At 48.6% G+C, this 24839-nt stretch overlaps 1 protein-coding gene across 1 annotated transcript; it reads left to right on the top strand.

The window, feature by feature from the left end:
• Nucleotides 1-2334: 2334 nt before the first annotated feature.
• LOC104011670 (solute carrier family 23 member 1) lies at nucleotides 2335-24357 on the top strand. Its single transcript, XM_009463959.2, has 12 exons — nucleotides 2335-2388; nucleotides 5944-6093; nucleotides 7393-7550; nucleotides 10622-10781; nucleotides 12149-12330; nucleotides 15766-15886; nucleotides 16222-16378; nucleotides 16580-16833; nucleotides 20209-20373; nucleotides 20720-20828; nucleotides 21883-21978; nucleotides 23133-24357. The coding sequence occupies exons 1-12, from the start codon at nucleotides 2335-2337 to the stop codon at nucleotides 23399-23401; spliced, it is 1875 nt and encodes a 624-aa protein (XP_009462234.1). The 3' UTR covers nucleotides 23402-24357.
• The last annotated feature ends 482 nt before the right edge of the window (nucleotides 24358-24839 follow it).

Raw genomic sequence — 24839 nt, forward strand, 5'->3', positions numbered from 1 at the left:
ATGAACTCCATAAATTTCAACTTTAACATGTACATTGTGCTATTTTGTAACCTTCTTCTAGATTCCAGATTATGGCATTAACCTTTTGTTGGCCAGAGGCTGGTACTGTTAAACTCTTCATTCCTAACAGGTTTACTCTGATGTCCAGGCTTTTGGCTACGTGGGACTTATTTCCTGCATTTTTTCATTAAAACCTTCAGTCTCGTCGTACTCTTAAAGTGCATTTTTGACACTTCAGAGTTTTCCAGAATGGCAAAATTGTTTTCTGCTTTTTTGGGAAAAGGAATTGTTGCTGTTACTGATAATTTTTTTTAATTATTTTTATTTTGTTCTTCTCATCCTGTTGACTTAATACTCTTTGCGTGGGCAGTTTCACATGTTAGTCTAGATGACACAGGTGTTATTACGCATCTGCGCCTTTGGGTTGTTACGCAAGTTTATACAACCAAAGAGAAGAAGAAAACCCTGGTTACTGAATGCCCAGGTCTCATTTGAAAACAAGGTTATGGCAGGACTGAGGAGTCATCGAACAGATGGTGGGCTGAAATTAAGAGGTGGAGGACTTTTTTGATGGGACGTCTCATAAAAGTCTACTAGGAAGACAGACTAGCCCAAGAGGAATATTGTGCTGTGGCTTGACAAAAAAAAAAAAAATCACAAGAAGAGAGATTGTGAGGCACAGAGTGTGGCTGATTTGTGGAGTGGAGTAGGATTAATGGAGGATATCAGAATGGACAGATTTAAATGGCTGCTCAGAGAACTGTACTGTATCCATCGAGAAATGCAAGCAGGAATGTACCTTCAAAAAAGGAATGGAAAAATCCAGTGCTCCTTTTCTTAGAGCCTTGCCATGGTGCATCCTCACTGGTATTGCATCCTTATTGGTGTTGCTTAATGGACACTGTCGATACATACAATGAAACAGTAGATATGTGACGAATCGCAGCCATACAGTGCACTGGATAACAAGAGATGAGCAAGTCTGTAAAATAGGGTGGGTTTGTGCTGGGAATTGGTAGAGTCAAGGGCAAAAGTTTCCAGGGTAGTTTGACCAGGGAAAGAGTTCTTGTTTAGAGCTTGCAGAAAAAAGTAGTCTCATGCCAAGATCAGTGGGACTGGAAATGCACCCCCTGCAGTAAAAATACAGGGAGATCCCAAGGTAATGGGAGTTCAGAGAGGAGATCTGGCAAACCTGTGAACATCTAGTGATTTTGATGCCTTTAAGATTTGTCTGTTTGGCAGCTCATAGCTTCACTGATGGTGTTTAGGGTGAGGTTGTCTCACCCTGTAATACAGTCCTGGTCTGAAAAGAAGGTCTGAGAATACCAAAGCTCTACAGGAGAAATAAGGATCAGAGTTTATTTCTGTTATGCTGCTTCCTGTGTGGAAACCAGATGTTCCAATGGGCGATCACTGTGTGTAGGTGATAGCAAGCCTCTCTCAGCAGGAGGAGCAGGAGCTCTCTGCAGCTGGTCTGGGAAGTTCACTGCTTCAGGAAGCCCTGAAATTAAATAGATAGTTAATCTGAGGAGGGCTAGGGTGGGGTAGTTAGAACGACTTGACAGAGCATTAACACCATTTGCTACTTATTAAGAGAAGGGTAACTGTGGTTAGCTGAATGGAGATAATCAGATGGCCTGAAGTAGTCCTTTTTCAATCTTATGTCTTTTATACCTCCCTGGTGTCATGTTCTGATGACTTGATTATTGGTTGCTGCCTCAAATAGGTTCCCAGTAAAATCCTCATTCTTTTCATGCTGTAATAGGATTATCATACAAGATGACGACGTTTGTACCTAAGCCAAAATACACAGCAGTTTACATGTGGAACAAGAATCCATGTAGAAATTATATTTTCTAAAGATCAGCATAAAGCCCTTCAAACAGGCCCAACCCACACAGAAAATACAAGTTGCTGTTGAATCAATAATGAAGCAACAAGTTTCAAGGCTGTGCCAGGAAAACAGGGAAAAGTCTCGCTTCTCTGGTACCCCCTCGCATCCTTACCTACTGAGGAAGTTTTTGTCTGCCATCAGTTACTGATTCACTCAGTCCAGGGAAGGGCTGCTTTCCAGTTTGGTTTGAATGCCGGTCCTCTAATCAGCTGGAGAAAAGGAGCCACTTATATAAGCCAAGGGAAAGGAAATGCTTCTGCAATACGACTCACATGAATAGCTAGGACTGAGCGCTGGTTGACTCCTGAAGTCCAGCTTCTGCATCTGCTCACCCCGTTTCTTTAGGGCTGTGTTGACTGGGAGAAGTGGCAATTTGGGAGGCTTTCCTCTTCTTACTGGTCTTTTTTTTTCAAGGCAGTCCGTGAAGGAAAGTGGAAGGCATGACCCCCTCCTCAGACAAAGAGCTCAACGGGCTAGATAACCCCAGCTTTGTGGTGAGTCTGCTCTTCCCTGGAGGGTAATGCTTGCATAAACGGGTGCGAGCCCAGCAAAAGGAGGAGAAAGGGAAAGGCAGGGGGCTTGGACTGGCTGCAAGGATGCTGGTGTGAGGTAAAGGTCTGTCTCGGCTCCTTTATTGACAGGAATCTGAGGAATTATTTCCACACTACAGCCTGCTGCTGCTGCAGAATCAGCATACTTTCTACTCGCTGGCACTCTTTTCACTTCTTTTCTCTCCATTATTTCTAAAATGATAGTTTAGATGAATGGTGGCACAGGTATCTGTACTGAAAAGCAAGCGAGCTCAGGGCTCTTTGTGGCTGTGTCCCTGGGTAGAGCATTTATGTATTAATTAGTAAAATTACAAGTGAAATTTAGCTTAGTGAAGAGTGTGTTTCTTTGTCTTCTGCATCTATTTCCAGTGGGGTAAATTGGCAGAGAAGTGGGGGAAAAAGGGATTTGAGAGTCGGCAGGGGAGAGCACCCTGCAGGGTTACAGCAGGGTGGTAAAAGCTGTAAATGATGTGTCAATTCAGGGGTGTGCAGTGCACTGGAAATGCTGCAGGCTTTAACAGCCATAGGGCAAGGGCCTGAGGCACAGCAGCCCCCTTCCTACCTCACGGCAGGGCTCACCTCCATGAGAAACTAAAAGAGCTGCTTATGTTCTGACACCAGGTGTGAGAGCGGTGTCTTGACACTGTCGGTACGGACCACCCACCTGAGGGACCTTGGAGGAGGCTTTTAACCTCCTGCTGTCCAGGTCTCCCATTTCTCAGGTAACTCTTGGTCAGCTGGCTGTGAGCAGTGGGGGTGCTGTGCCAGCTGTAGGCAGAGCCTCAGGGAGGTACTCAGAGCAATGCAGAAGTTCTCTTTCGCTATTGTTAAAGTCTCTGTTTCTACCTGTTCTGCCATAACGCAGATCAGACTTGTGACTTCCTCTGGTTTGAATCACCCCAAAGAAGACAGAGGTCTTCTTTTACTTGTGGTTCAAGCACCTCAGTTTCCGATCACCTTCCTAATGCGCTGATTTACGATGCTGTTGAGGGCCATGATGTTGTGCCTGGAGCCTGAGGCACACCGAGGGCGTCCTGGTCCCCTGGGTTTGTGGGACAAGCAGGGCTGAGAACCACCAGCAGTGGTTCCGCGTTCCCACTCCGGGCTGCTCCTGCCTTGTCCTCCTGCCAGCATCTCAGCATCACAGACTGGCTGAGGTTGGAAGGGACCTCTGGAGGTCAACTTACCCAACCCCCGTGCTCAAGCAGGGTCACCTAGAGCCAGTTGCCCAGGTCTGTGGCTAGACAGTTTTTAAATATCTCTAAGGATGGAGGTTCCACAACCTCCCTGGACAACCTGTGCAGTACTCGGTCACCCTCACAGTGAACGAGCGTTTCCTGGTGTTCAGATGGGACCTCCTGTGTTTCAACTTGAGCCCATTGCCTCTGGTGCTGTCTTGTCCTGTTATCTTCACTGCATCTTTCTCCCGCTGAGCCCTGCTCGCTCCCCTCCAACTCCTGGGGAGGGTCAGGCATTCATGTGATGGTCATGCGGGGCTGTTACTGGCACTCTGCCCGGCTGGAATACGCCTCCTGGTTAACAGGGGAAAAGTTGCAGTGCAAGGCAAGGAGCTTACTGCTGTCTGCCTAGCTTAGGATTCATCTACCCATGGTGTTATTCAGGAGTAGCTGTCCCCAGATAACTCCGTGCACAGGCAGTCTTAAGTACCTTGCTGTACATTTGTTAATCCATGGCTCAGGCTCTCTTATTCTGAAATGAAAATGTTTCCACAGGGAGTTATTTAGGAACGCCTTTTGCTCTTGAAGTTCATGCCTGAGCTCAGTTTGAATTAACTCTGCCTTCACCTATCTATTCTGAAGTATCTGTAATGGTCCCAGCCTGCCTAGGCTGGGTAAATACACTGTGTTTAAAAGGTATTACAAAGCACATTTTCAACAGCGTGATCTAAAATGGGACTTTGGAGACTCAGCCTTGAGAATGGAAACCTGGAGTTTTCAGGCAAATGATGAAGTCCTTCAGGATTAATCTGCCACACCTGCAAAATTTACAACTGAATGTAACATTAATTTTACATCCCTATTCCCTGACCGAGCATTAGCTGTTTGCCTTCATCAGTAGGTAGGCCATGAACGTTATCGCAACCACCTCACTTTGCTGGGCATTTCGGTGTCTTCAGGTTCCAGCAGGACTTGGAGGATAAAGAAAAAAAGCAGTTTGGTGCTGACAAACTGGTTGAGCTTCTCCTGACAGCAGATTTCTGTCCCTGACTGACGGAGCAGGCCATCCCAGCCCAGAAAAGCCCTCTGCTGACAGCGTGCCGAGGACTCACTGGCTGGAGAAGGGACGATGAAACAAATGGTTTGGGATCTTAATTAGCTTTTGCATTTGGCTCAAAACGTTGTGGCTTCCCAGGCAGCCTCCCTCTACCACATGCGTGTGTGTGTATGCACAGGTGGGATGTGCATGTGTGTGTGTATGTGTGCGTGCGCGCACATGGGGTGTCTGTGTGCGCGCACGCGCGTGTACACGTGTGTGCTCAGGGGTCAGGGTAGGTTGGAGGGAGGAGTGGACAACTGGGGGCATTTGCTTAGCTTAAAAGCTGTGGCAACTGAAGCAAAGCAATATTTTGCTTTCCTTGGCAAAACATGTCTTTGTGTAAATAAACTCTGAAAGGCATACAGCTCCCTGGGGAGCCCTGGGGCTTCTGGCTGCCTGGGAGGGGATCTGAGCCTTCCTGGGGAGCTATTTCGTACCCCACCACCTCCCTGAGGGCCCAGGTCCCCAGGCTGTTTCCCGGTCCCTGGTGCTGCCCCTGCCCTGGGGCATCCCTCCGGGTCCCGCTCCCCACGGCAGGTGGCCAAGCTGGGGCAGCACTCCGGTAGCCCTGCTTCAAGTTGGCTCCTTTGAAATGGACGCCGGGACTCCCCGTCCGCTGGTGTCCCTGTGTTTCACCCGGTTCCTCCGTAGGAGTGAGGTTTTCCAGTAAGACAAAGTGCAGGTGTGTTTATTGAGACAGAACATTTGTAAGGGTGAGTGTAAGGAGACTGGGAAGAGAAGACTTAAGAAAATGAAATATAAAATATGCTTCTACTCTGTAATTAGTGGTGGCCAGGTTGTTTCAGCATATTTTATCAAAAGTGCTGTTTGAGTGGGACAGCCAGGAGGGACAGAGACCAGAGGACAGCGCGGCTTCCACCGATTAACCCACTGCACACTCTTTCTTACTTCTGGTTCCAGTTTCTCCATCCTTAGCTAGACATTAATGATACTAATGCACTTTGTTCAGATGTCCCTTTGAGGCTTAGACACCCTTTAATGTTTCTTCTGGTCTAGACACACATGTGCATACAAAAATTTTCCATAGGTGTTTTTACCTCCGTTTTAATTTCCCCCTTGCTCTTCTTTTTTATCCTGCCCTTGTTGAAAGCTACATACGAGGTGTCCCTGCAAGATATGGAGCGCAGCTGCAAGAGAGGCGGCTGCCGGGGGCCTGCAGGGCCAGGCTGTGGCTAACGAAGGGTCTCTCCTGTTTGCCAGGGTGAAGATAGGAGCCACTACTGCTCCTCACCGGATCGCGCTGCCCGAGGCCCAGAGGAAGGTGGGGGCATGGGCCACGGTGGCAGCAAGCTTGCTTACACCGTCACGGAGGTGCCCCCCTGGTACCTGTGCATCCTGCTGGGCATTCAGGTGCGACCGGGGAGCAGGTGGAGGCCGAGGGTGGGTGGAAGTTTAATGGCTGTTCAGCCGGTTAATGGCTGAATTTGGGAGCACTTCACCTTCACTGGCCTTGAATGGAGCTGTAGGGCTGGATCTTGAACTCAAGTCCTTCCCACCGCCTCCTCAGCACCGACTGTTATCCTTGTGCCCACAGCTACACCGTGCCCCTTGAAGTGCAACTGCAAAGGCAGAGTCCCAGGGTTGGACACAAATAGTTAATGAGAACAGATTGGATACCTCGGCTGAAGGCAGCCAAATGTCTAAGGGCTTCTGAACTTCTGCCTTCCCATGGCAATAAAAACTAAGCAGAAGGGCTAACGCTGCTTTGCTGGAGTGCGTGCCCTGGCATGTTAAATGACCCAATGCCACCAGTGCCACACTGGGTACGGAGCCTCAGGGAAGAGAGACCTCAGAGTGATTAAAGTAACGAGGGACTGTGCCTGGAGCTTGGTGGGCATTTTGTACTTTGTTTCCTTAAACAGTCATCTAAAATTTAGCGTGTATTAAACCAAGGTTTTCTGAACACATCTGCATCATAATTTTAATAAAACATGCTTCTAATGATTACAGTGAGTTTTTGAGTGCCACCAGTTCCACCACTGCAGTCCTGTGCTCTGAGGTGAGAACTAACAACTAAGGTTAATGTTTAAAGCAAAAATAAGTTTGAAAAATTATTTTCACATTTAGTAATTAACGGAAGGTCATTGTAGAAATACGTCTGTGACTCTTCTGAAAAATGCAATGCCTGATTTTTCCATTCTTCCGCATCCATTTTTTATGGTTATCCATAATTGCACTGTGTGAGAAAAGCTACTGATAGCAAAGAATGGGTAGCTCCAATTTGCCAACTTTTTATCCTTTGTGGTGCAGATGAGATGGACTGAAACATTTGCACTCACTTTGCCTGATCCCTCTCTCTCCCTACCTTGGGATGTCCCCACCTTCCTGGAAGAGTAGCCACTGACAGCTTTGTCTGCAGGTGCTGGGGATAAACTCTTTGTGTCTGACAGCGGTCTGGGGAGTCCAGAGCATTACAAAAGGTCTTTGGGCATGGAAAATGGGAGAAGTTTGTGGGGGCGCATTGCAGTTCTTGTAGGTGCTTTGGAACAGCCCCCAACAGAGCCTTAAAGTTGCCAGAAAAGAGAATGGGTAATACTAGTACCGCCCAAACACAAATCTGTGAGTTACTTTTAGATTTCCCTCAACAACACGGTAATAATACAGAGCCAGTTCTGTGTCCTTCACCCAGTCTTTCTCTGTGGCTCCTAGCATTTCCTGACAGCCATGGGAGGTCTGGTAGCCATCCCGCTGATCCTCTCCAAAGAGCTTTGCCTCCAGCACGACCTCCTCACCCAGAGCCACCTGATCAGCACCATCTTCTTTGTCTCAGGGATTTGCACCGTGCTGCAAGTCCTCTTTGGAGTCAGGTAGGCCAAATGCAAGAAATGGGACACGTGACAAAACAGTTTGTAGATGCAATTACTACATGCTTGGCCACCAGTCTGCTGTAGAGTTTAGTTATCAGTGAGGGTCATTTGCTACCCTTGGGCAATCAGGGTATGTGCCAAAGCACCCTGAAATCACTGTAGGTGATAACTTTGCAGGGCTACCTCGCTGTTCTGACTTTTGCATCTCCTAGTTCTTGGTGCACCTTTGTTTGGGCTTACAGTGGGTGCCCCCAGACCGATGCCGGCTTAGCCCGCCCAGCCGCCGGACTCGCTGAAACTTTGCCCTCCACCGACTGCAGGCGGGTGCTCCCCTTCTACGTTGCTACAGGATTAGTGGAGAAGGGGGGACACCCTGGCCACAAGAAAGAGAGAATCCGGTTCTTCTCAGTTTGGTTAAATTCAGCCTGGGGTGCACGAACATGGCTGTGGCTGCTGGTGCAATTCAGGCTCCCAGGCACCCCCCAAAGGCCTTGGTGTATACCTGAGCGCTGTGATGTCCCTCCTCCCTGTTAGCCGAGGATGAAAGAGTAGCAGGGAGCCTCTCCCGTGGCTGAATAGCTAAATGAGGTACACCAGATCAAATTAAGTGGTAACAAGTTGTTCCCGTAGGATAAGCTTGAAAGGCTTTTGCTGTGCTGAGGACGCAATTGCCTTGTTGCTGGCCCCAGCTCTAATGGGTGAGGATATTCCTGCCAGAAAGGTGGGACTCTGCCTGCGTGTGGCTGGAGGCAAACCAAGCCTGAGGAGACAGTTGGAAGCAGATTATTTTTTCTCCTTCTACTGTTTTCTCAAAAGCTGTAGTAATTGATAACCATGAGTCCCCAAAAGACAGCCAGAAAAATGGTAAATAATGAGTTGGAGGGGATGCTTTTTCCTGGAAAATGTCTGTGCCACTCTCCGAGGCCCTGGGGAGCCCTCAGCTAAGCATGCTGCACAGTTCCCGGTGTCCACATTTAAGACAGACTAATTAAGAGGAGAAGAGTTATGGAGATGATCTGTTAATGTGGCACGGGGAAGGGAGGCTGGCCTGGTTAGCCTGGCAAAGTGGCAGCTCAGAGGGGTATGGCTGCAGTCTGCAACTAGTCTGGGAAAGAAATGGGGGGGATCAGGCAGGGAGAAACCATTTCAGCTAAAAGACAATGTTGGCCCATGAATGAATGGATGGGAACTGGCCACGGAGATGGGGAGGTTCCCACCAAGAGTGAGCGCAGTTTCGGAGCAGCCCTTCAGAAGCAGTAGCCAAGGGTAAAGCTTGACCCACTGCAACCTGCAGCTCGTTTGTGTTACACAGCATGAAAAAGCAGTGACAGGTCCGGGACGGTCACTGGACAGACTATCCAAGGGGCCCCTGAGGGGAGACATAGGTTGCTTTGCCATTGTGGTGAGCCCCCCCTTAGCAGATGCTTGGACATCGTGTAGTGATGATCAGAGCATAACTTTTCTTTCTCTAACTAAACCTGCAGCTTTCCCTGGAAAGAGCTCAGCATGCCCCATATGCATCACCTCAGCACTCCAGTTTGCTCTGAGCCCACCCATGCCAGCACCGGCTGTGAAACAGCTTGAGGGCCAACGCAGCGGGAGCTATAAATCTATTGTTAATTCAACAGTCGTGCCACTGGGCCTTCTCTGTTTCTTTTTGTTTGTTTTCTGCCTTGCCCAGCAAAATCCTTTGAAGGCTGCAACGTGTTTGGCTGAATGCTGTAAATAAGTGACTTCACAGATGACTGATACTCAGATATAACTTACTGGCAAAGCACCGACAGTGGTTCAGTTGTGCATGGTGTGATTAATTGCAGTGGTATAGATATTTGTTTTAGGTGACAGAGACATGGTGCTGTTACAGGTATGCCACCTCTTATTTTCCAGTGCTTTCCAGAGAATAGTGGAAACACCTCTGGTTCAGGGAAATCTGTGCCCTGCCGAAGCACTCACCTGGCTCGCTGCCCTGCTGCTTTTCTGAGCAGGTGCCATGAGAGCGCTTGGTGCAAGAAGCGGTTGCTTTGGGGGCTGCTCCCAGGGGCGATTTCTAAACGGAGGAAGCCGAGGCACCTGGGAGGCTTCCCTCAGCTTGTTCAGAGCTGCTGTGCCAGCCTGCGCCCTCGGGCAGCTTTGGGTTTTTCAATCACGCTAGAGGAAATGGTCAAAACAACTTGCACTGTAACAGGGACTTAATGGCTGTGGTGGCTTTTCTGTCTCCATATCCCCCTGCGTGGAAGAAGAGGCTGGCAGGAGCACTGGCTCCGCTGTACAAAGCTCTGTATGAAGCCAGTGCTGAGCGCCTCTGGAGCTGTGAGCTCCTTGCTAGCCTGAGGGGTTTCCAGAGTGAGGCTTACTCTAAGCCAGGAGACACACGGTGTCGGGGGAGAGCCAAGGTCTCCCCCAGCCAGCGTTCAGACCCATCCATGCAGGTCTCCTTTCCAGTGTCGGTGGAAGCAGGGTGGAGTCATTATCTCTAAAAACCTGTACTAAAAGCCAAGTCACATTTTCCACTGCCCTCAGTCTGAGGCTGGTTGTGACGTGGGGAGTAGCCAGTGCACGTCCTTGTGTTCATGAGCAGGTTGTGAAGAAAACTGAGGCAGCTGAAGGGGACAGAGGAAGCAACCAGATATTGGAAAGATTTGGGCCTAGGTTGATGCTAAGCTTTTCTTCAGAGTCTCGCCACCTTTCTTCCTTGGTCTTCTCCCCTCCTCCAGCTTTTTCCTTTGGTTGTTGTTTTACTCTGTGCAGCTCTGTGGTCTAGTCACAACTTAAGAGGAATACTTTTTCCTTAACGTGGGGTAGCAGAGTTTGACTCCAGCACCGATGAGCCTCTCCATTGGCAGTATTTGAACCTGAGCTCTTCCCCTTGGGTATGTTGCTCTTGGGTGCAATGGGCAGCAATGCCCACCCGTGGTCAGTGATGGAGACCTGCCAGAACATTTCAAAAGATACTGCCAGAGGCCATGCGCAGACCAATTTTTAAATGTATTTCACTTTCCTTTCAGTCACCCCTATGGAGCTGGGTTTGTAGCATCCTTGCTCGGCATCTTTTCCCTCTGCTCTCCTTCCAGGTTGCCTATTATTCAAGGAGGCACTTTTGCATTCCTGACCCCAACCCTGGCCATGCTGTCTCTCCCCAAGTGGAAGTGCCCTGCCTGGACGCAGAACACTACCCTGGTGAATGCCTCTTCACCAGAGTTCATCGAAGTCTGGCAGACACGGATGCGAGAGGTATATTACATTTTCAGTGGCACCTGCTCTGTATCAGGGCTGTTTGCTTTCAGAAAAGCACACGACCGTAGCAGGGCCATCAGTGATGGAGAACCCACCATCCCCAATGGACCTTGGCCCTCACCCTGTTGCAGCTTCCTGAGCATCTAGTCTCCATTAGGAAAGCAGGTGCTTTGCTGCTGCTGAACAGGGGACATGCAGACCTCAGGTGATTTATGGTCCCTGCAAAGTCTCCACTGGTGCAGCCAGATCCTTTCTCCAAGAAGTGTGGTTAGCCTTGAGGAAGGAAAGGAGGGAAGATGTTTCTAGGGAAGGGACCCTGTCTAAGCACAGGAAACCTAGTAAAAAGAAATGCAAGGGCAGAGCTTACTGTAAATATTAAGGAAAAGTGCATTCTTAGGTAGTCAAAAGAGAGGAGGAAAGGTCAGGGATCTCAGTGCCTTGTCCTACATCTATTGCCTTGTCCTACATCTATTGCCTTATCAGAGTAGGTGACTAAATTTGCCTCTGTCAATCCATACGTTGGGGTGCTTTGCAAAGTGCACGGGAAGCGTGAGCTCACAAAGGATTTGCTGTGCAGCACAGGCTGCCCTCCCTGCCGACACTCGTAAATCTGCCACAAGGGCAGTGCTGCCTTCTCCTTTCAGGCTGGGCGCTTCACCCCAGCCCTTGTGTTCCTCTTCCCTTTGGAGACAGGGGAGGGAAGGTGCTGAGCACCGCAGAGGACCCAGCCTGGGTTTATCATGAAATCTGCGAAGGCAGAGAGCAGCCTCACCCCTGAGTCCCCTGCCTGGAGCTGAGGTGAGCAGCGAAGGGCATTTCAAGGTGTAATCACTGGCTACTTAGCAGTGATTGTCAAACATAGGAAAGTTCAGGGTGATAAATGTGTCCCCGAAACCGATACTCAGAAAAAACCAGGCTGTAATGACCCACCTGCCCTACCAGTGTGCTGAAATGCTCCAAGCCCTTCCCAGATGGGAGATGAGTGGAGACCATGGCCCTGCTCCTGTTTTTGGGGCAAGATCTTTTCCCCTGCATTTCAGGGGAGCAGGAGGAGAGAGTGCAGGGAAGCTGATGCATGCTTGGGTGGCCCAAGAGGCCAGGGAGGAGGGGGTCTCTGGAACAAAATTAGCCCTGGTGAGGACTAAATCCATCAGCCAAGGGGGAGTTGGTGTGTTGGTACTTTGGTGGTCCTTCCCCACATGTAATGCTCAGACAGGCTTTGGTGTAGTCAGTGGAAAGCCTCCATGCTGGGCCGTCACTGGAGGCTGAGCTTGGCTCTCACACTGGTTTTGCAGTGACTTATGAAGAAAAGGCTCAACAGCTGGAGCTCCTTTAACCTCTGCTCTCTTCCTCCATTTTTCTAGGTGCAAGGCGCTATCATTGTAGCTTCCTGCTTTCAAATCTTTGTTGGATTTTCTGGCCTGATTGGGTTTCTGATGAGGTTCATCGGCCCCCTGACAATTGCCCCCACCATCACCTTGGTTGCGCTACCACTCTTTGACTCGGCTGGGGACGAGGCTGGGCAGCACTGGGGCATAGCATTCATGTAAGTCTCACCTCCCCGTGGGAAAGCTGAGTGTACACAAACTGCCTACTTCTAATATGAAATCAAATGTCGCAGTCTGTAGCAGGGTTCCCCTGGGTTCGAGGTTTCTTTGTTGAGCACTAACGTGTGGCAGGCTTGTGCAAGACAGCAGCATGGCATAGTTCCCCCTGCCCCAGGAGGTTAGAGCCTTCAGCAAAAAAGCAAAACCCCAAAATGAGTTAAAAAAATCTGATTTTTGTGAAAATCCAAAGTTCATAGGTCAGTAGAGAAACAAGCCTTCCTTGTGTGGGGTTCCTGGGGACAGTCTCTGTCACAGTTGTCTACGCACACTGTCTTACAGACCCATTATTTAAGTTAAATAAACATTCCTAAAATGACAAAGTTGAGCACTCAGGTATTCCTTGAGTTAAAATAGCTGGTGCTTTACGTATTGTTTTCACATGAAGAGGAGGAATAGTTTTCTCCACAGAGGGCCTGGGGGGCTCTGGAGATGTCTGTGCATGTGCCTTTGCAGCATCGCGTGCTGTTTCAGGGATATTTGTGTGCATGTCCTTGTGCCTGACTGTACAAGTGTGCTCAGTGTCAGGATTTCCCTGGTATTTCAGAAATGAATTAAAAAAGTAGAAATGCCACTGCATGGTTCCCCTGCAGATTTGGCAACTTCAGGTCCCTGATGCAGACTTCAGCTTGGGATAACATGCAACAGGAGTAGGTTGTTATCCTCCCTATGGGCTCCCATCAGTTTGCTAGTGCTTTCAGAGGTGCCTTTGGAGACTCAGGGGCCAGGCTTGACTGCAGCCCCAGGAAGGCAGCGTGCTGTTGTGGGGACGTGCTCCAATCCACCTCTCTCCAGTTCTCTTCTGCTCCCCACACCTGCCCTCCCAGGCCCCAAAAGCCACCTCTCTTCTCCACCTCCAGTTCCTCACTTAACTGGTTCCTTCCACCAGCACCCCATATGACCCCAAGCCTTGCCTGCCCCCAGCTTTCGTTTAACCATTATTTCTCCCACCACATCTCTGGCTTGTTGTCCTGTTCTCCAGCTCTGATGATTTGTCCTAGCCCCTATGCTTAGCCAGTCTGATTTTTCCCTTCAAAATGTATATCCTTGCCTGGACTATCTCTGTTTTCTGCCTTCTGTTCTCCAGTCAGTGGCTCCTAAACTCAGTCCCTCGCTTGACCTCTTTGCCCAGCTGGGCTGCTCCATCAATGGGGTCCCAGCCCTCCAGCCCATGTCCCTGTTCTCAACCCTGGTCACTCTTTCCGTCTGTTCATTTCTGTACCATCTTCTACCCGTGCTAATCCCAGTCCTTTCTTCCATGACTCAGACACCTTAGCCCTGACCTGATCATTTTGCTTTGAGCTGTCCGAGTTTGTATCCTCTTTTGCTGCCTCCATGCTCCGTGGGTGCCATTAGGGAAGGGGGGAGAGGGGTGATGGAGAAGGCAGAAGACATGAGCCACGTGGTCTCAGCCTTGCTGTCCAGCCCCATCATATCCCAGAGCCCCCATGACAGGCGATACCTGCTGTTGCCTCAAGAAACTGGTCTAGTGCTTGCTCACTTGCTCCCTGGTGATGGTGCATTACTGGGCAAGGCCTGGACGTACTCAGAAAGCTCAGAATCTTTATGGGCTGCAAATGCTAAAGCCTGAGATGTTTCTGCTGTCTGCCTGGGACGTGGGATGAATGATCATTTTTACAGACTGATCGCAGTTGAGCAGATTTTTGTGAGAAAGAGCAATATCCCTCACCCCAAAGAACAAGTTCTACTAACTCTCAAATTTCAGCTCTAGGTCATAAGCAGACCCTGGTACTGCTCAAGGCAAAATGACCTTCTTGACGCAGGCTATATACTATGTCTATTTCCTGAACATCACTCTTTGAAAGAGGTTTGGGGTATATTTTTCCAGAAATATTTGGCCTGAGGCAGATGTTTTCCATGGAAATTGTCATCCCGAGTGGGTAAAGTTAGGCAGAATTATAAGCAGCTGAAAATAGCATTTGTTAATGGAATGTGTCAGGCAACCTGAATAATAAGCAGTGACACCTACCCGAGATAGACGAGGGCTCTGCAGTGATTCATAAGGCTGCCGAGCACCTTTGTTAATGCAAATGCACAAAATGTACACTGACGCAGTCTGTCTGGGCTCTGTAGCTTTAGAAACCACGAATGGAAACCAGTTCCTCCTTAGACTTTCTGCCTCCAGTCATTCAGTGCTTTGAATCGTGATTGATAGATAAACTTTGGCTGTATGTTGCGGTGTGTCTTTGTAGAGAGGTGAAGGTAGTGTTTCCTTTGCACTGCTGGTATTCTGCCTGCCTGTGAATATTGCACCTGTAGCTCAACACCTTTTCACATGTGGAAAACTACCAGTTTTCCATCCACTGTCAGTGCACTTTAGCTGGTGCAATCGATTTCTCACCAAATCCTATCTGGATTAATTTACTCAATGTATACAATTCAGATTTGTTAGAAAAAAAAATGAGAAGACCTTCAGAGGCCTGGTTAACATAGGAGGAAAATGTCCAAGGTCTTCTACCAGCTCAGCAGTCAAGGTGGAGCGCCCAGTCCCTGCCCTCTCGCCACATATTGCAGCCTCCAGCCTTATCTGGTTGCCCTTTCTGGGGGGAAGACACACAGAGGGCAGACAGGGCTTGCTGTGAGCACACCCAGCTGTGCTGCCATTCGAGGGAGATGTGTCCTACGCAAGGGATGGGAGAGGAGCTGCACCTCATAGTTGCTTCCACTGGAATGAGCCCTGGGTGCTGTCAGGGGCACACGTGAGCACCCCTGCCTTGGAGGACCCCTCCGCCACACAGCCCCCTCGCAGACTGGAGGGCTGTGCTCTCCCCTTGGCTGGCTGGGAGGGCTCTGTGGGCACTACGTGCAGCCCCATGGTTCCACCGTGGTTTTTTTCTTTTGAAACAGGGACTTGCACAACCAAATCAAATCCTCTTTCTTTCCTCTGTGCCACGTAGGAGCTTTTTGCCACTTGCAGAGCAGCATAGGTAAACCTGAAATCAGGAAACCAATAAATCCTATATTTCCAATATATCTGAATTACACAGAGGTTGAGGGACAGTTTCCTGGACATAGCCTGCCTGGACCTTGCATGTCTTTCAGGTTTTTCTTTTACTTGTCATTTTTAAGCTCTGGCAACTATGTCATACTCAGTGATGCACCATCTGGGGGTTGGTTTTGAAACAAAAGGGGAAAAAAAATTTGCAAATGCAGCAGAGCTGTCAGTAGAGTATGATGGAAAGCTTGTTCCACCCCAGGCTTGCTGGAGTGGGGAGCCACCCTCTGGTGCTGAGAGCCTGGTTTTTGGGGTCCTCTGGAGTCCTGGGTCCTCAGGTAGCAGGTCTTCAGTTAATGTGGGGACAGGCGGGCAGCTCAGCACCCACTTCGTCTCATGGTCTGGTTTTCCCTTCTCCTAGGACTATTTCTTTCATAGTTCTGTTCTCTCAGTACCTGAAAGATGTCCCTGTGCTGCTGCCGTCTTACCAGAGAGGCAAGAGGTGCCACTTCTCCCCAGTCTACCTCTTCCAGATCTTCCCGGTATGTTGGGGTTCCCGGAGACCCAGTGGTCATGGCAGAGGGACTGGCCTCACCCACCCTGGGCTGCCTGGGCTCTTTCCACATGTGTCCAGCTGAGTTAGGGCTTCCCAGCCCCAGCCTGCATGGCAAGGGGGCACAGGGGGAGAAGGTCCCCATGGCTCTGCATTTGGGGAAGGAAGGAAGGAGGGAGAGCCACCAGGAACCCCTGCCTTCCCTCTGCCTCCATCCCACGTGCAGGGGAAAGGGTCAGGCAGGGAGACACCTTGTCCCCCACAACCATGCCGGAGAGGTGGCCCTGCGTCTAATCGCACCCCACTGCTACATGTGATGGGCAGGTGCTGCTGGGGCTCTCCCTGAGCTGGCTGCTCTGCTACGTGCTGACGGTGACCGACATCCTCCCTGCGGACCCCACTGCCTACGGCCACCTGGCCCGGACGGACACCCGTGGAGATGTTTTGTCTCAGGCTCCCTGGTTTCGGCTGCCTTACCCAGGTACCACTGCCCCCCCTTTCCCCATCCTGCCATGCTGCTCCTTGTTCTGGCTTGCACCTCCACTTATGGCTAGCAGGGGGAGACGAAATGCCAAAAATCAGGCAAACACCCACAAGCACCCTTGCTGTTCTCCCCCCGCCCCCGCAACAGATTTCAGGGCAAACATGCCCCACCGACCTGAACCAAGCTCTTTCCTTGCAGGCCAGTGGGGAGTGCCAACCGTCAGCCTGGCTGGGATATTCGGCATCTTAGCCGGGGTGATTTCCTCCATGCTGGAGTCCGTGGGAGATTACTACGCATGTGCCCGCCTGTCTGGGGCCCCACCGCCGCCGAAGCATGCCATCAGCCGTGGGATCGGGGTGGAAGGCATCGGCTGCCTCCTGGCCGGGGCATGGGGGACGGGGAATGGCACCACATCGTACAGTGAGAACGTGGGGGCCCTGGCCATCACCAAGGTGAGCCTCACCGCAGCAGGGTGGCTGCGGTGCCCTGGCCCTCCTGGAGGTTTCCCCCAGGGGTGTATGTACAAAGGAGTGGTGCACATGGGTATGTGCTGGACCCGGGATGTGATCTTAGCCCACCTCCTGCAAGGCACGTGGGAAGAATGTGCCCTGGCACATTGGTGACCACCTCAGCAGCACTACAAATCACCTAACAGAGGTGGTCAGTCCCTCTCTTTCCCTGCTTATGGTCCGCGTGTGGGATGAGGGCACACTGCTGTTACTCATGACACCTGGCCATTAGTCTATCTATCTGTGAGACTAAAGACAGATCCACAGTCTATCTGTGAGACTAAAGACAGCATGTAACATCCGAGCTAACCTGGAAACTTCCTGAGGACTGACTTCATCAAAGACTATCTCTCTGTCTGTCTCTGTCTATCTGTCTTCCTAAATATATTTATAAAGAGGAGTGAAGAGGAGAGCAGAGGAGAGGAAGGGAGAGGAGAGGAAAAGAGAAGAGAAAATAAAAAATAAAATAAAATAAGATAAAAATAAAAGATAAAAGAGAAAGAAAAGAAAAAAAGAAGAGAAAGGAAGGCAGGAAGGAAAGGAAAGGGAAAAAAAAAGAAAAGAAAGAGAAAAGAAAAGAAGAGAGAAAATAAAATATTTAATAGGGCTTCAAATTCCAGAATTTTTATAATCCAAGGATGGCAATCATGTGAAAGGTAGACTATTTCTTTGGGATTATAAAATGTGATAGTGAAGGTTTATGTTTTTACCTCTCTATAACGTTTTGTGAATCCCTTGAGTATCTTATTGCTCTTATAAGGGAAAGAAATTCACAGAGAGAAGCTTGACAATCACATCATAGCTTTTCACTAAGCTTTACAGCCAGGGGATGGGTACAGCCAGCAGCCAACTGGAGAACATTTTTAAATCATTGTCAAATAAGCAATGTCATGTCAGCAGAGCTGTGAGTCAGTAAATAAATGCAGAATTTGACTTATGACTCCCACTCCATAATATTGCTTGTTTCACTGGATTTTATAAACCTCACTCAAAATAACCATTTTTCACAGACTGAAACGTTAGTGTTCGACCGAGGTGGCTGCTTCCAGCAGCAAGGGCTGTCTGGATGTCTGCATGGAGTCCAGTTTAGCCTGTCACCCCACGTACCTTGTCGCTATGAAATCTGTGCATACTGACCATATACCTGAGCCTGTTCTTGCCTGACATGTTAGTTTGCTGCATACATTGTATGTATGGGATGTAGCATAGTGCGGAAGTGCCCAGACTCATAATCATCAGATTACAGGACATGTTCTTCCCATGTGCTCTAAGTCCTGCAGGTGGACATGCCATCCTTGCTGATTCAGGAGAGATGTTTCCCTTAGATCCCACCTTTGCTCACCTTGTTCACACTTTGAGCAGAAAGTACATTCTCATCTCAGTCAGCCTTAAATCAGTGTAAAGACCCTGGCTGGGATAGATGGGGGTGCTGAGAGCACAAGGCAGATTTAATTTCATTTTTTACACAGGAAACGCATTTTTCCATAACAACACATGGAAATGCAAGGGACTTGTTTCCTCTGCTTAAACAGAGGTGTCCAGCACCACCTGATACATCTTTGGATATCTCAGATATCCACAGGGGCTGTCAGATAAGGCAAAGGAGAAGCTGCCGGAAGCTGCCAAGATGCAACATCTTAAATGGCACCAGGCACCTATGTTTAAGCTGCTTGATCAAGCCCAGCATGCCAGTACTGAGCTCTCATTTCCAAGAAAAGAAGAGGAGGATTTTAAGGAGAGGTAAAGATCTCAGAGTCACCGTATACATAGTAGGGAACTGTGCAGTTTCTTTGACCTTAAGAAAGAGAACTGATTTTCTTGTTTTCCTGACATAATTGAAACAAACTCTAAACTAGAGGCTTTAGCATCATATGCTCACGGTTGTCAGTGGATTAGGTAATTTGCCTTTAAGGCCAACTCCATATACTGGGTAATTCGACATTTTGGCAAATTAAGAATCTGAAGCTTAATTCTAATCCTGGAACAAATAGATCTGTTGGCTTTTATTAAATTACAGTTTTGATGGTAATGGTGTCCCAAGGTTTTAAGCCAAGGAATATAAAAAGCCCACCTGAAGGCAATGCTTGATTTTATTTTGAAACTCTCCACCAAATCTTTTTCATTTATCTTTCACAATCAAGTAAGACTTACAATGTTTTAAAGGAACATGTTTAAGAAATGCTTAAAAAGAGACAGTACTAGTAACTGGGAATGTTTTTGTTGAAAGCATTCACAAAAAGCCCTTCCTGGAAATATGACATTCTTCAGATATTTAAAGGGAGGGATTAAAATATTTAATTGAATTATAAAATTTTGCAGAGGATTACAGTTTCCCTGCCTAAGACACAAACATCGTAAATCTTAGCATGATTCTTTAAGCTGTCCAAGTTTTGGTGCAGCAAGATGTATCTTGAATTGAAAGTCTAATAAATATTGCTGCTTTTCTTTTTAGTTTCCATAATCTGTAAATGTTTCTTTCATCCCTTTGTTTGGCATATACTCTTTTTCTTTCCTATTCGCGTGCTCTAACAGATCTGAATGAAAGGCATGGCTTGGTGCTTCATCCCGTCTTTGTTGTAGTGCCCAACCAAGAAAAGGCCACCCTAGCTCTTCCTAGGAAAAAAAAAAAAAAAAAAAAAGGTTTTACTGAAGCTAAATGGATGATGAGAGATAGGGGCAGACCAAGACACTTCCTCACTTATTAGCCATTTGTTGACCATGGAAAGGATATATCAGATCCTAGAACTCAGGATCGAAGCAGCCAGCCTAGCCGACTCTGCTCTCCCAAATTTTGATCTCCAGGGAATGGAGGGATCGGTGTGGGACACCTAGTTGAAAACCATTTTTAGATGGCAATCCAAACCCTGGTGGAAGGATTGTCCAGTGAATTGACTGGGTGGTTGCACCTCCAGCCTGTGGGTATGCCAAGACATTTCTAGGCTGGAGCGGGAGCAAAGCTGTGTGTGGGGGTTATTGTGCTCTTAATTTAATAATAAACTTTCTGTTTAACAGCAAACTGTTGAAGTCTTAGTAACAATAGGAAAGAGGATAACATCAAGTAAATAGGTGTGGATCCATGATTGTTCTCAGAGTGCCTTTCATGATAAATATTTACTAGTCTGCAAATACAGATGCTTCATGCACAGTGCAAGCATCCCAGCGTACTGGTGGCTGCATCTGAACCTGTGACTGAACGTACCATTGAGTGCTTCGGGCCTCAGGTGCAACCCCTGCCCGGCAGGCTGGCGCTGAAGCCTGCTATTCCTTGCCTCTCTGTGCCGGTCGGTGTGTGACTGCCTCCTCTTCCTCTTGCCCCAGGCAGGGAGTCGAATGGTGATCATTGCTGGTGCCTGCGCCATGCTCCTGAGCGGCATCTTTGGGAAAGTCGGGGCGATGCTTGCCAGCATACCCACCCCCGTGATCGGAGGCATGTTCCTTGTGATGTTCGGAGTTATCACGGCAGTGGGGATTTCCAATTTGCAGGTAACAGCTATGCGAGCGCCATTTCATCCCTAGGGAAGGGGACTTAGGTTTCAAGTCAGGTTCTTACCAGGCTGAGTCAGATATAACCACTCTGCAGCAAATGCAAACATTTGCGTTGGCAGTTCCTCAGGTGAAGATGAGGGCACGTACCCAGAGGGCTCCCTCGTCGGGGCAGGGCTTGCTGGCACTGGGGGCAGCAGGATGACTAGCGCCCCAGCAGCACCAGGGCTACTGCCCAGGTCCACTCCTCCGTGCAGTGTTTACATCCGAGCATGTCTCATGAACACAACAGTAATCCACAGAGCTGGGTAATTCCGAACGTAATGTATACAATTTCTCTGTGCAGTACACAGATATGAACTCCTCCAGAAACATCTTTATCTTTGGATTTTCTGTATTTGCTGGCCTCACAGTTCCCAACTGGGCAAGCAAAAATAGTACACTGCTGGAAACAGGTAAGAAGCGACCTTGGAAGAACTTTCTGTAGCATAAAACTGAAGCAAAGGCTAATTCAGAGAAATCTTTTAAAATGCAGGTTTTCCTGATAAAATCCTGAAACCTGTGCTTTGACTGTTGCCTCTTTCTTTCTGGGAGGGCTGTTCTTGCCCTTTGCTCTGATGCACAGCTCTGTTGTGGAAATCTCTGCTCTTGATCAGTGACTACACCTTGCCAGACTCCTGTCAGGCTAAGGATTGCAGAGCTCTTCCTCGGGACACATTCCCAGGATGGGGCTTTGGGGAGGAGAAGACTCCAGGGCTGAATCCTGATCAAGATCTCAATGAACGAGGCTTTCTTACATGCTCATACAAAATAAAACTTTGTGCTTCCAAAATGCAAGAGCATACTAAATTCCATCAAGTTCACTTTATTGAAATTTCCAGTCCTCAACCGTTATGCCTTCACTGTGTCTCGTGTGACTAATGTGTTTGTCACAAAGGCTGTAGTGTCCTCTCTTAAGGTATATATGGCTGGCTGGGTGAGCTGGGCTCACAGATCACACGCTCTGTAGATGGTCTATCAGATGCTCTGTGTCACTGGGCTATTTTGCTCATGTCAATTAGCGCTCACAGAGAAACATCACACCTGACTAACTTGTGGTGAAATCCCATGCTAAATATACCTATTATTTCTTTGGGAACTGAAGCCCGTGCTTTTGTAGGGAACTGCTTGGTGTTATGTTGGGGAGGTGCAGAATATGTTTGGAGCAGAAGGCAGCTTTTTCTGGGACAGTGCTGTGGTCTGCACTGTTAATAGGCTCTTAATGTACTTATGAGTCATCTCCTGCCCACTGGCAGCTGGGTCAGTGAATAATTATGCAGAATAAAACTGTAGGTCTGAAACTGGCAGTGAGATCAATCTCCCTTGCGTTGCCAAACCTTAAGCTCTGCTTTGGGATTTGCAAGTCTTGTTTAAACAAGCATGCAGCTTGCAGGCTCTTGGCATGGGGTATGTTGCTGGTCAAACATGTGTCTCTCTCCACCACTATCCAAAGCTTTGTTTTGCTGCTAGGAATCATCCAGCTGGACCAGGTGACCCAGGTGCTTCTCACCACTGGCATGTTTGTGGGCGGACTCCTGGGGTTTATCCTTGATAATACCATTCCAGGTAGGATTTGCTGAAATGAGCTAAACTACTAGTTTGTGCCTGCCCTAGGGTTTGTTTCCTAGCATTTTTTGTCTTCGTGACTACTGTTCTATGGGTAGGAGTTGTGCTAGCAGCCATGAAACACCGTGTGACTGAACTCCTCCCAGAGAGGGGAGAGGAACAGGAGACATCACTGCAATGGTGTCTGGTTGGAAAACAGCAGCTTATCAAAAACTAACACATTTTTCAGGAACAACAGTCTGTTTGGGAAAAATGTCTTTTAGGGATAATGCCACCCTAGAGCCATGTTGCTGTTTGAAAGGAGAGAAAGGCAAGAAGTTGAAGGAGCCAACGCATGCCTCCTTATGAGAGCTGTTAGAACTGAGGCTGAACTGGTGCCACAGCAGTGGCAAGCAGTAGGAAAGGCTGATGACCAAAGATAGGATATAGCACCTGCAGCTGGCCCTCACAGACAGCAAAGAGCCTTTGATTTTCATCAAGCCAGGGGAGGGATGGCATAAGAATAGGAGAGGAAACCCTTTTTTCTGCTACAGAAAAATAGCAGGAAGGGCACTCTGTTAACCAGATTCTTTTACCATCTCAGGCTTCTTGGAAAGCCAGTCTCCTTTTGGCTCATTAATTTTCTTGTAGCCCTTGATCTTCAGCTCCTCTGGGCAGAATTTCCAAGTGTGCTCACTCCCTTTCCCAAGAGGGACTCAACCGCTGCAACAATTACAGGCACTTAGCAATTCCTTGGCTAGGGTAAATGCCTGTGACTGACTAGTAATTGCTAGTTAAACCTTATTCCCCCACTCCACAGTATCTGGGCAGTTAACATCCAGCCTTGCTTTCCTAGCACTGTATGACCCCCGCTTTGAACAGTTCTTGGATGCCCCATGGCTTATGAAAACCTGCCATGGTATACTTGATTCCTGTGGAAAGCAGCGGAGAAGAACGCTTATCTGGAAGCTGTTGCAGGAAGACAGATATTGTGTAGAAGCTCGTTAGTGAATTTTTGTAGAGAGCTTTGGCGCTAGAAAGGTTTAAGTGCAAGGGATCTGTATGTTGCGCTGGGTCTGCTGGGATTTGAGAAGTGGGCGCGAGGCACTCAAGGTAGTCCTATGCTCAGAACACCCACTGTTTTAAACACAACAATCTCATTTTTGCTGTTGCAGGAACACAGGAGGAGCGGGGGCTCCTGGCGTGGAAGAACAGCCACAAGGGAGAGGCGGACAACTCTCAGCTTGTTTCCAAGGTCTATGATCTTCCGTTTGGCATAGGCACCAAATACTGCGCTGTCTCTTGGTTTCGGTATCTCCCCGCTTGCCCCAAAAGACTACCTGGCAGCAAGAGAATGGATGAACTGAAGGCTGCTAGACAGGAAAGCAGTGTTAAAGCAAGCTCAGAAAGAGACTCTGAGGTAGGTGCTGATACAAGGATATGAGCACCTGGCCTGCAGATGAACTCATCTCAGAAGCAGAGGTCTGAAAAGCGTGTCTGCAGCCCCCATCATTGAACATGAGCTGGCAGCTGTTAGAGGCTGGAGCAGGAAAATGATAATGTCTTTCTCCTCCCAGCTCTGCCCCCTGCACCACTGGTGGCCTTGAGGGAGTTGTTTTGCTCCTCTCTGCTCCTGCCTGCCCACCTCTAGGAAGAACATAATCCCTCTGTGGGGAACACCACAGCCCAAGAAATGCCTGGGAAAGATGTTCAGTTTCCTTCCTTGCACTGAGCCTTGGGGACCCCAAGGAGCAGCTGTTTAGCTGAAGCAGAGCTCTTCCTGTCCCCTGTCCTGGCTGCTCAAGGGGCCACAGGAGAAGGCATCCCTGATGTGGGCCCTGTACCACTCTCAGGCATCCCTTGGGCTAAGGCTAATCCCCACCACCTTAAAGATCCGCAATGGCAATGCTCACCTCACAGCTTGTGGTTTGCACCTCATGCTGGCCAAGGTGAAGGAGCAGGCACCTCTAGGTCATGATTCATCTCATTCCATATTCCCATAATCTAAAGTCAGTCAAATGAATGTTGTTGTAAGAGAGGCATCTCAGGTTAATGGAATGGATTGTCTTTGTTACATACCTCTCCCACCTTAGGCCACAGAGGGAATCTAGAGACCTTACTTAGGCTCTTGACCTAACAGAAAAACCCAGCTTCACTGAAATGACTCCCACCTGGGGTGCTGGGAGCAGTCTCAGGGGAGCCAGCTTCCCCAGGGCACCAAACCCTACAAAGATGGAGTAATCGTCATCAAAGATGGAGGAGAAAACCCTTCTGCGTGCAATCTGATGCATCCCTGCTACCACTGTGTCCTGTGTCCCCTCCACCATACCTGTTCGGTCTGGTGTGGTGATTGTGCGGTGACAACCACTTCTCTGGAAAACGGTTTGCAGATTCTTGCTCTTTTCCATCATCAGCAGAAACAGCCTTAAGCTGTATGGCCGTATATAATGTGATTGCACACGATGCTGGTTGCTGGTGGTGAGTAACAACTTTGTTGCTGTAGCATAAGCTTGTGTTTCCTGCATTGAGATTTATACTTAGATATTTTGGGGGAAAAATAAATAAAATGTACAGTGTAATGATATTTCTTAGGGTGATTGCCATAGTGAGTGGCACGTAGTATTCAAAGAATCACAGAGTAATTCAGTTGGAAGGGACCTCTGGAGGTCCTCTGGGCCAGCCCTTGCTCAGAGCTGGTCCTGTTAGACCAGGTTGGAGAGGACTGTGTCCGGTTGAGCTACAGAGAGCGAGCCACAGACTCTTTGGGCAGCCTGTTCCAGTGTCTGACCACTCTCACGGTGAAAAGCGTTTGCCCTCCTGTCTAACTGGAATTTCCGATGCTTCACCTTGTGTCTGTTGCCTCTCATGGTGTCACTGTTCCC

The sequence above is a fragment of the Nipponia nippon genome, unplaced genomic scaffold (assembly GCF_047370975.1).
Source record: "Nipponia nippon isolate SJK-2023a ecotype South Korea unplaced genomic scaffold, ASM4737097v1 scaffold_3, whole genome shotgun sequence".
In the NCBI taxonomy this organism is placed as follows: Eukaryota; Metazoa; Chordata; class Aves; order Pelecaniformes; family Threskiornithidae; genus Nipponia; species Nipponia nippon.

What these genes read in the sequence shown, in the direction of transcription:
- LOC104011670 (XM_009463959.2), top strand. Translation starts at nt 2,335, where the DNA reads ATGACCCCCTCCTCAGACAAAGAGCTCAACGGGCTAGATAACCCCAGC. An exon ending in GGCAGACACGGATGCGAGAG is followed by an intron (nt 10,782 to 12,148) that starts GTATATTACATT and finishes CCATTTTTCTAG; the next exon opens with GTGCAAGGCGCTATCATTGT. An exon ending in TGGGGATTTCCAATTTGCAG is followed by an intron (nt 20,374 to 20,719) that starts GTAACAGCTATG and finishes TTCTCTGTGCAG; the next exon opens with TACACAGATATGAACTCCTC.